The sequence below is a fragment of the Neolamprologus multifasciatus genome, chromosome 12 (genome assembly GCF_963576455.1).
Source record: "Neolamprologus multifasciatus chromosome 12, fNeoMul1.2, whole genome shotgun sequence".
Taxonomy (NCBI): domain Eukaryota; kingdom Metazoa; phylum Chordata; class Actinopteri; order Cichliformes; family Cichlidae; genus Neolamprologus; species Neolamprologus multifasciatus.
The window spans coordinates 7,346,611-7,357,455 of record NC_140450.1 but is presented as its reverse complement, the minus strand read 5'-3'; the positions used below and the strand labels follow the sequence as shown (position 1 = coordinate 7,357,455).

The window sequence follows — 10,845 nt, the reverse complement described above, 5'->3', positions numbered from 1 at the left end:
ATAATAATAATAATAATAATAATTATTATTATTATTATTATTATTATTATTATTATTATTATTATTATTATTATTATTAATAATAATAATAATAATAATAATAATAATTTCTTCATTTTGCTTAATTGCGAAGTGTCTCGAGAAAACGTTAACTCCCATTGCTTAAAACAGAGTATAATGCCAACGTTTTAAAGATGGAAAAGTCTGGAAACATTAAGTTTGTTAATGGAGCACGTAAGGTGGAGAAGGGAGGAGCTCAGGACGGGTGATGTGATTGACGGAAAATTTAGCAAATCACAATCCACAAAAGAGTAACGGGGACTGCGCCCTCTGGCGGCGTTTCCTGTAGGTTTTTGTTTGTGCCCTTCAATTGGAATCAGATTACTGGGAAAACCACGATTCATCATGAAGAGCCAAATATAGAAAATAATAATAATATGTTAATTCACGCCTCAAATAAGGGCCATATGCTGGAGAAATGCCGGCATTAAGCACCATATATTTATCAATAGTATGTGCAAATGGGCAACATTTTTCATAATATTAAAGTACCAATGCCAGGAGCTAATAGAAAAGGATGATTGACAAAAGAGTACAGTAATTATAGTTTTTGAAAATTTTGTTTGTTAAGGGTTATTTCAAAATTTTTAAAACGGAATATTTTTCTTTTTGAAGCGTTTAAGTGTTTTTTTCTAACTCTTAAACACGCGGAGTCATTCCATGTCGCACATCTTCTGCTGGTCCTTGAATGCAGCACCGTTGGTAGTTGTCGTACATCTGCAAGTAGCGTTTCAGTTTGAATCGTCTGCAAAGCAAACGCCTCAAAATGCCTGTAGATTTGAGCCAGTGGACCGGGTCTCTTGCCCTGCAGGAGGTCGAGGAAAAGCCTGCAAAGCCCCTGACTGTAAAATACGGATCTGTGGAAATAGATGAGCTAGGAAAAGTGCTTACTCCAACACAGGTTTGTCAGCTAACCACGGTCTGTTAGCAAGTGTAGCTACTAGCGTCGCTTCTTGGTGATGCGTTTAAATGCTGTTTAAAGTACTGTGCATTTCTCTAAACTAACACTGCATTATAAATGATTATGTGGGATTGGTAAGATTAGTAAGTATTGTAACCGTCTACCAGAAATGAATTGGGTTACATAATGCTCCCTGGTAGTATGTCTTTAGTCGATGGCTTTTAGCGCCCCCAAACGGCCTCAAACTCCGGCATAAAAGTGAAAGTTGACGCACTTTTGTCCGCGTGTTGCTGCAGGTGCAGAATCGACCCACTTGCATCGAATGGGAAGGATGTGACTCCAGTAAACTGTACACTTTGGCCTTGACCGACCCTGACGCTCCCAGCAGGAAGAACCCCAAATTCAGGTGAAAGGAGCATGTTAATGGAGCACAGACAGGACCTACTGGGAGGCCACTGCAGTGGGCCTAGGCTTTTCATTTGTGCCGCTTACATTTGACTCTTGATCATGTTCAAAAACACAGTTTCATAGCTACGTTTTGTTTTTGTTTTTTTGGCACGAGGAGGGCAATGACAACTCGAACAGTTTCTGTACAGTTCAGATTTTCAATATCAAACTGATTATCTTTTCTTCCACTAAAGGGAGTGGCACCACTTTCTGGTAGTCAACATGAAAGGAAACGATGTGTCGTCTGGCTGCGTCAAGTCTGACTATGTGGGCTCTGGTCCTCCTAATGGCACAGGTAAGAATGAATGAATGAAGTTTTACTCTAATAAACCTTTGGACAGTGCTGGGAGAATCCAAGTTTCCCAAAAACGTCCATTAATATCCAATCTGACTCGCTCTTAAATATTAGCAGAAGGCTCATGGCTGTGGTGCATGTGTGAAATTAGATTTCAAAACACCAATGATGCCCTGATGCACATGCACTGTGATAACAGAAATGACACAAATGGAAATTAATAAATAAGTAAACGGAACACATGAACAAGTGGAGTCAATAGGTAATTTGTAGAGCTCGTCTTGTATAAGCAAAATGTGTTTGGCACAATTTTGCATACAGATCACAATTCTTACTGGTAAAAGCTGCCAGGCAGGAGAGGGCTTTTGGGGGGGGGGGGGGGGGGCACATAAAACAAAGTTAATGTTCTCTAGTGTGAAATGTGGGGAAAAGGTTTTGACATGCAATTTTCTTTTCATGGTATCTGCTGCTCACGCTCTTTGGAGTTTAAAATAAACTAATATTTTTTCTTTCTTAGTATGTAATTTAACATTTAAAATCCTGTGTGCTTGTCCGACTCAGGTCTCCATAGGTATGTGTGGCTAGTGTATGAGCAGTCAGGCACCCTGTCCTGCAGCGAGCCTGACCTCACCAACCGCTGTGGAGACAACCGCGGCAAATTCAAGATCCAGAGCTTCAGGGAGAAATACAACCTGGGAGCACCAGTGGCGGGAACTTGCTACCAGGCTGAGTGGGATGACTATGTCCCTAAACTGTACGAGCAGCTGTCTGGAAAATAAAAAAACAAAAAGGACTTAACAGAATCACCCCAGCAGCATTAATAAAAACTATTATTTTCCCACTGTTGCCTACTCATGCTGTGACAAAAATAAACAACTCCTTGGCATAAACCTGACCTGTACTCAGCTGCAATAAATCTGATGGACAATAAAATGGTTGTGTTTCTTGGAGAAATGTTTTCTGTGAGATCTAGAACACCTTGCTGTCTGTCAGTCAGCAAGATTATGCCAAAACTACCAGGACAAATTTCAGAGGAAGCTCTCAAATCTTTACAGCTGATTTAAGGGAGCCATTTTTTAGCTGAAGGGGCAGCAGAGGGCGCCACCAAGAAAAGGAATGAATTGATAAAATCATTCCTACTTCTAAACGAACAAAAAAAAAAAAGACCTCATTAGATTTTGAAAATACAATATTGATATTTCTAAGCTGAAATAAAATATTTTGACCGTGCCCACAAAATGCCTCTACTAATAAGTTCTGATTGGTCAGTTAAGAATTTACAAAAAGGACATCCTCTGATGCCACCCATTTTTTAAAAAAAGCAGATACTAGAAGCAAAACAAACTTGTGTGTGAAAAAGACAGTTGAAGGTGACTGCTGCCAGCTATTCTGTTACTCACTTCCCGTTTTAATAGTCTGTACAGTAGCTCATGGTGCTGTGACATCCTTAAGACTCACAGGAATGTGTTTGACTATGATCGCAACCTGTATGAAAAAATATATCTGAAACAGGAAGTCCAGAAAGAGAGAGTACATAGGGCGTCGTTAGTGCAGTTCTGGGTTGTGCCAGGAATGTAAGGCTTGGGTAAAGAATGCATTTCTATTCTAACATTTTTTTAAATGTAAATGCAATAAATCATTTTAGGAATTTTTCCTTTGAGACCTAAAGTGTTCTATAAAAGTTTCATTTTGGAAGGTAAACTATATTTAGTAATTTATTTACTGCGAGGAGAAAGTGATTACCATGAACTTAAGCCATAACCAGGCTTTTAGTGACCTTTGTCCATGTAAACAACTACAGTAGTAGTTCCCGCTGGACCATGCAGATGAAGCTTAAGGTAGAATATTAAAGTTGTAGACATGGTTGGTTTAATTCAGCCTAACTTAGTTTTTTAAGGCCTGAGATTTGAGTTCAAATCTTCAGTGCACTTCTCAGGTAAAACGCCAAATGTCCAGATGGTTGCAAAATTAAACAATATGATTAAACTGAGTTTTTTCCACATCTAATCTTTTTTCCACGGTTTTTCACAGTAAAGCCCCAGACTTTACCTTAGACATGTAAAACACCTTTTCAGTTTGTGTGATGAGCACTTTATTTACAAATATAATTAAAAGCTCTGACAGATTCATGCCTTTATTTTAACCTGGAAAAAAAAATTAAAGTGCATGCAATAATAAAGCATCATACTGGTCTGGTTTATAAGAAACTACACAGCTCTAGAGTTGTGTAAAGCAAGAAGTGGGGGGGAAAATGAACTGAAAAATCCATTGATAGATACCTGGATTTGGAATACTATCTGAAGAGAGGGGGAGGGGGAAAAAAAGCGCTTTTAAAAATTATTTTTCTGATTTAAGTGACAGTTAAAATACAATACGAAAATAAGTAAAAGCTCTCCATAAATCCTTCTATACACAAAGTACAAGTCCCCCTGCCCTCCCCATGAAGCCCTTTGTGCTAGCTGGGAGTTCACATCTCACGTGTATTATATTTCACATTGGCTGCCAGTGCAGAGAAATCAGTACAATACACATGTTGAGTACCATGATTCACCCACCCTGCAGTAATCACATGAAGGAATCACATATACTATAAGTGTACCTGTATGCACATTGTGAGTTTTCCGTCAAAGTATCAAATTATTTAAATTGGTCCTAAAAATGTCTGCGTGAATAAATACCAAAGAAGCAGCCCAGATGAACAGCTGCGGAAGGATCGGTTTGATTTTTCGCTTTGAGAGATTATTTTTTTGCGCTGCTCGAGACCAAAAAACAAAGTAACAAACATACTTATCGCCTCTGAAAAAGCATGGTTTTGAAGCGATTTTTGCTCATCCTACGACCTTCAATTTTGTCTCCCTCCTTTTTCTCAATTTCCACTTTTAGTCACACCAAAAGTGTCATCATTGCACAAGAAACAAGAAACACTGTGACTATGTTATTCTTACAAAAACATGACAACCACAGGAAGTTATCCAGCATATTTTTTTGTCATCTTGTGACACCACAGAGGCAAGGAGGGGGAGGGAGTATAGGTTGGTTTGTCAGGGAAGGGTGGGGGACACTCAAACCTGCCATCGACCCTGACTGACGGGCCCAGAAAACACACCAGAGCTGATCTCGAAGCAGTTTCTTTCTTTCTTTTTTTTCTCTTTTCATTTTTTAAAGTGTGTTTGAGGAAGGGCATCAGCAGCTGTGAACATCTGCACTGTCAGGTCAGGTCAAAGGAGAGGTGGGGTGTTCTGAGGCAGACGGTTGCCCCAGGGGGACTACATGAAGATGGCGGCGGCAGAAACAACAGCCCCTCATCTGTAGTCGTCCTTGGGAAAGTCCAAGGTGCCCAGGTTGTTGAAGCCCAGACGCATGCTTTCCATGTCAAAAGTGTCGATCTCCCGCTCCTGGCGTTCCAGCAGGTGTTTGATGCGGTCGGTTCGCTCCTTCTGAAGGGAAACCAGCTCCTCTTCAATCTGCAGGTGACATGGGAACAAGAAATATTCAAAGTTAAATGTAGTTTACTCATTTCTAAGATACATTTGTCTGTTCTTGATGATCATTAGGTTTTGATTTTCCCTCCAGTTTAAATATTGAAAACTTTTTTGTAAGCCTGAAACAGATATAAAGCATCTTCAACACTGCACTTTAAAAAAACAACAAAAAACAAAAACAAATACAATTTTGAATGTTCAGTGCTTTAGAAAATAATAATAGAGGGCAATGTGGGAGGGCCATGGCTGAGGAGGTAGATAGGGTCAACTACTAATGAGAAGGGTGATGGCTTCAATCCAACCCACGTATCAGCAAGTGTCCTTGGGCAAAATGCTCGACTGATACTCCAAACAGCGTATCAGGCGCCCGATGCATCCATCAGTGTGAGAGTTGAAGCGATATATGACACATTGCATGGATGTGTGTGACTGAGGGGGTAATGCTTGTAGTAAAAATCTCTTTGAGTGCTTAATTGACCAACATATACAATTAAAATATAAATATAATAAACATACTCCAGTGATTATTTTCAGGCAAGGAAAAACCTAAACCGGGTGACACTCTAAAACGTGACCTATGCACCTTAATTATTCATTAAAAAATACATTTTTCTTTAAGCAATAGTGTATTTGAGTTTTGTCATGGCTCGACTTGTAAAAGCAGAAATGGCGTGGAAGCATTAATGATCAATAATGCCTGTTCGTAGAGCTGAGAATAGTTTTCTGGTGATGTAATGCAGGACCTCTGAGTAACTGGTGAAAACAGTTCATTTATGCAAAAAAAGCAGAGATTTGCAACAATATTTTTCAACATTATTCTTGGGTGATTTTTTTATTGTTAGATTGTTCACTACTCGGTCACTGGGGCAGAGCTTTTTGTTTTCAGTTGATATTTTTAATATGCATACCCAAGATTCTTTTTTTTTTAAGTGTAGACAGTGAGCATGAGGTATTTTGCTTCCTTGATCAAATGTGTCTTAAGTGAGAATGACAACTGCAGAGCTGTTCATGCTGGGCTTTTTTTTTAAAAATATCCTCACAACATTACGATGAGCATAACCGCAGGCACACTTCATGAACTGCTTTCATTACCTCAAAGGTGCAAGTCTGTCAAGTTGTACTCCCCACAAACACAACTCAGCACACACGTCCACAGGTGAGGACAAAGCAGTGTGTGGCGCAATACGGCAATCTTGCCAACTACTGAGCATGCACAGAAAACTCCAGACTCTGACCATGAACCGAACCGGAGGACAATAGTGCTTCTAAAACCATGACATCATCCGTCTCGGTGTGCAGATCTGGATACTGCCAGGAGATGGCAACAGACCACCACAGCCTGCACCGGCTACACTGGATGGCAGGCGGCATTTCGAAGGTCCCTTTCTTTGTTGTCGGAGTGCTGTCTACTAGACTGTATCGATGACGTAGGCCACTTTTGAAGGAGGCATACTCTCATCTTATTACATGTCATTGCTATACCATACAGGTTGTATAAAGACTCACGTTAAAGACAGCAGATGCCTATCAGGAGTGTCTTGCATCACATTACGGGACAAAGATTGCTATCAACTATCAAATGTTTGGAAAATTACAACAAAGGTGATAAAGCCCCATGACAGCTGCTGATATCACAGGTGAGAGCAGGTTGCACACGTTTTAGGCACTTTAGACTGAACGCATACAGCAACCTATTATGAACAAGCTTAATAATAAGCTACACCACATAAACTGTTAGCTGTTAAAAATAGAGGATGATGCTGTAATAAGGGCTCAATACTGTTGTCTAGAGATTTCACCATCATTACGAGTGTGTGGGAAAGAAATGGTTGTCTGCGCCCCGCAGGAAGCCATGCCACTGTCATCACCACCTATGGCGAGGGAAATCTGTGTGTCTGTGTGAACTTGTGTATGTCTGTCGGGGTCACCTTTAATGCCCATGCTGCTTGCTGATGTGGATGCAAATGAATACCCCGATCTGTTTGCTTAAGCTTCAGGTGAACTAGTTGCTTTTGAGCAGATTATCGCCTCTAGACGAAGCTTTAAAAACTCTCCTTCCTTCATGGATTAATAGGAGTGACGTCAAAGAAGGATGCAGAAAAAATTTATTCAAAACTTAAAACCAATGCAGCATCAGTCAAAGAAACGGACTTCTGTTTGCTTTATATTTTATTTTTTCATGTTTTGTTCCTTTTAATAAAAGACGGCATGCTACGCTGCATATCAGATTAGGCTGTATATAAAAAATTGACACAGAGTTTCTTGATTTGCAAAGTCAGATCTTTGAAGTCTGAAACTGAGATTTTTTGTTGGTTTCTCATGTTTGAAACTAAGTGTGATGCATTAGAAAAACTGCCAATACCAACTTGGATCATAATTAGAAAAATGAACCTTATATTTTATTAAACAACATTTAAAACTATTGATTGAGATACTATTTTTGCCAGTATGAGTAGTTGCCCCCTATTGGCAATGAGAAAGAATAACGAATTAAAGCGCTTCTGCACTGGCTTCAATTTTCAGACCTGGAATCTCTTATATAATGTCTATGAAAAAGTTAGATGATGTCTGGACAATTATCACTATTTAGGTCTTTAAAAGATTTTACAGGAGAAATAGCGATAAGAGCAAAAACTTTTTTTCCCCCAATTTAAAAGGCACTTAATACAGTGCAAAACATTTGAACTATGGCGGGCTCCAACTAACTTGCAACATCATACTTTTATTCTGCATTAACCCAACTGTATTTTTAATTCTTTTGTTCTGAAGCCTTATGTTGCTCTGGAGCAGTTGTTGTCTTACAGGCTGTCAGTGATACAATTTTTCTTTTGTTCTATTCTTGCTTATGTTCCAGCTCTGTACTGAAAAAGCACATTAGGTAAGCTGTATTTTCTTTGATGATGAAAGTCACAGATTTAATTAAATTGATGCAAATATTCTCTATTTGTTAAATCAGTGGGGATACTTTAAGTTGATCAATAGACTGAGGCCAAAAGATAATTTGTTCTAAATGTGAGGGGAAATAGCACATCCCTATTGCCATGTCAGTGATGGTGTTTTATTTATTAGAGTTTGTCTTGAAGTGTTTGAAGAATTCATTCTCTGTTTTAAAGACAGTACAAAAGATGTTCTCCTTGTGCGTTTCATTTATGGTTACTAAACTGACCAATTATGAATGAACAGGATTATAAAGCATGCTCTATGAAGGCTTGAAAAACCCCAAATGTATAGCTCTCATTTAAAATAAAGTGTTTATTTCACAACACCTTTTGTTCCAGGTGTGCTCGGCGCAGCGACACCTTCTGCTCCAGCTTCTGCTGCTCACGCTCATGCTGTGCCTCGGTCTGCATCTTGATCTTGCTCTGGTAGGCATTGAGCAGCTCCATCTCCTGCTGCAGCTGCTGCCTCAGGGCCTGGCACTCCGCTTCCTGGGCCTCATCCAGACGCAGCTGACACAGCCGACCATGGGCGGCAACACGGGAGAGAGAGGTACAAAGACACAGAGAGAGAGAAGTTGGAGGCGGGGGTTACACGGACAAGGAACACACAAGGAGAGAGGAGAGAGAGAGCGGGGAAAGAAGACACAGAGATGAAATGAGGCGGGGAGGTGGTGACGGAGGGATGGAAGATAGTAGAAGGGCAATGGGGACAGACAGGGCAAGGAAAGCCAGTGGAAAGGGGCGGGAGGAGGGAAGGTTGGAGTAAGACATGAAGGGAGATAGTGAAGGAGTAGAAAAGGGTGTGATACGACGGAGAAAGACAAAACACGAGACAAACAAACAGGAGAAAGATACAAGAACATAAGCAACAGGTGGAAAGAAAGGCTTCATATACTTCATTCATTTAACGTGACCGCCTGCACTTTAGTAAAGAGAAATTCTTGTTTAGCAAATACGTCTCTCTGCTCACCGCCTGCGAAGCCATCATTTCGTTGATGCTCTGCTCATACTGCTCAGCCAGAATGGCCAGCTTGCGTGTCTGCTCATCCTTCAGGGCCTTGAGCACAGTCTTGTGCTCGGCCTTAGGCGTAACTTCCATCTGGTGGTGGCGTAGGGCCTTGTACTGTTTGGTCTGCACCTTACATGTGTCCTGAAACTGCTTCTTGATCTGCAGCTCCAAAACCTGAAGGATGGGCCAGAAAAACGGTGACAGTGAGAATGAAATCAAGAATTAAATAGAGCACATTTTTGAAAGGTTAGAGGTCTAATGTCCCAATCAAAAGGCACAGTTCGAGGCTTTGATACCTTAAAGGCAAATTAAAATGAAATTCATAGGTGACATATTTTGGATATTCTTACACCATTTCCCCCAAATTAATTAATTTGTTACATTCATATTGCATCACAGTTTTATCAAAAACTAGATGTTGCTCATCACTTGCGCAATCGTAGAAGTGGATCCCAAAGGCAAGGGATTTTTTTTCCTTTTAAGGATGATGGGAAAAGGGATTTGAAATATTTCAAGCACTTATATATCAATCCATCAAACAATATTTAAAATATTAGATCGACTGGTCTCTGCGCTGACTCACTTTGAGATTCTTGGGTTGCTGCCGGAGCTCCAACACATGCTTGCGATGAAGTTCACGCTCACGTCTGTTGTTGTACTCAATCTGGTTCTCCAGCTCCGTCTGGTGCTGCAGGCGGATGAGGTCCATACGCAGCTTCTGCAGGGTCTTCAGCTGCCTCTGCTCCAGTTCCTGCGTGGACTCATCGTGGCGGATCAGCATGGCATGCTCCATCTCTTTCTGGGTCTTCTTCTTGTTCAGCTCCTAGGCGGGCCACGAGGAGACATGGAGGTTACAGCAAGGGAATAGAAGGATGAATCTCAGCAAGTACTATTGATAAGCATCAATTTGACACCAACATATTCCCTTGCAGAAATCAATTTTACTGTTTTGTGCTTACAGCATTGATTGCAACTAGTAACAGCTGAGAGGAAAAAGGAAGAAAAAAATCAATAAACATCACATATTTACTTTCCCCCCTCTTGCTTCTAGTTTAATCACATTGATTTTGGAGCATTTTCCCACAGAAAGTTTTTGGATTTCCTTAAACTCACTCAACAGCTTTTCAGATTATGGCATTGTTGGCTTGTTTTGTTGTGGGTTAATCCTGCTTACAGTTAATATAAAACACCTGACAGATCTAAATAACACACTACTGTTTGTTGTGAAAACATTTTTGGGACATTTGTACACCAAGATCATAAACACTAAACGAGGGTTTAGGATTCAAACTCGCGATATGGGCATATATGGTTTGATCAATTCAGTCAGAAGTTTACAGTAGTAAAATTATCCAAAAGCAAAACATTTATAGATTTACAACTTGCACACGAGTTTTAGAAACTTGTATGTCCTCCACACCTCTCTGATCTGTTCCTGTTCCAAATCGTGCCTCTTGATCATGACTTTGCGCTTGAAGGCGCGGCAGTTCCTGTCGTAAAAGACCCTCTGCTGGGACAGCAGATGGGCCTCCTCCTCAGCCTGGGAATGTTGCATGTTCTCCTTGTGCTTGGACAGACGCTCCTGTTTCTCCTTCTTGGGTGTGCTGTGGTCCTCGTTCATCTCCTGATGAGAGGTGGAAATTCCAAGTAGAAGGGGGAATGGAGAAAGGAGATTGTGTTAACATACACAAGACAAAAGATATAAGCGTTAC

The 10,845-nt window shown here is 40.4% G+C and overlaps 2 protein-coding genes across 8 annotated transcripts in view; one reads left to right on the top strand and one right to left on the bottom strand.

Moving 5' to 3' along the window:
- The first annotated feature begins 741 nt into the window (after window positions 1–741).
- On the top strand, window positions 742–2,636 carry pebp1 (phosphatidylethanolamine binding protein 1). Its single transcript, XM_085179770.1, has 4 exons — window positions 742–961; window positions 1,258–1,367; window positions 1,603–1,703; window positions 2,265–2,636. Exons 1-4 carry the CDS (start codon window positions 827–829, stop codon window positions 2,480–2,482), a joined length of 564 nt encoding a protein of 187 aa, XP_085035896.1. The 5' UTR covers window positions 742–826; the 3' UTR covers window positions 2,483–2,636.
- Window positions 2,559–10,845, bottom strand: part of taok3a (TAO kinase 3a) — a 63,691-nt gene continuing 55,404 nt past the window's right edge. For all 7 annotated transcript variants that reach the window (XM_085179764.1, XM_085179760.1, XM_085179761.1 and 4 more), the window contains 5 exons: window positions 10,554–10,757; window positions 9,717–9,956; window positions 9,095–9,307; window positions 8,452–8,634; window positions 2,559–5,167 (listed from right to left, as the gene is read on the bottom strand). In XM_085179764.1, the coding sequence (XP_085035890.1) occupies window positions 5,006–5,167; window positions 8,452–8,634; window positions 9,095–9,307; window positions 9,717–9,956; window positions 10,554–10,757 (1,002 nt within the window). In that variant the 3' untranslated portion in view covers window positions 2,559–5,005. The remainder of the gene's footprint in view (window positions 5,168–8,451; window positions 8,635–9,094; window positions 9,308–9,716; window positions 9,957–10,553; window positions 10,758–10,845) is intronic.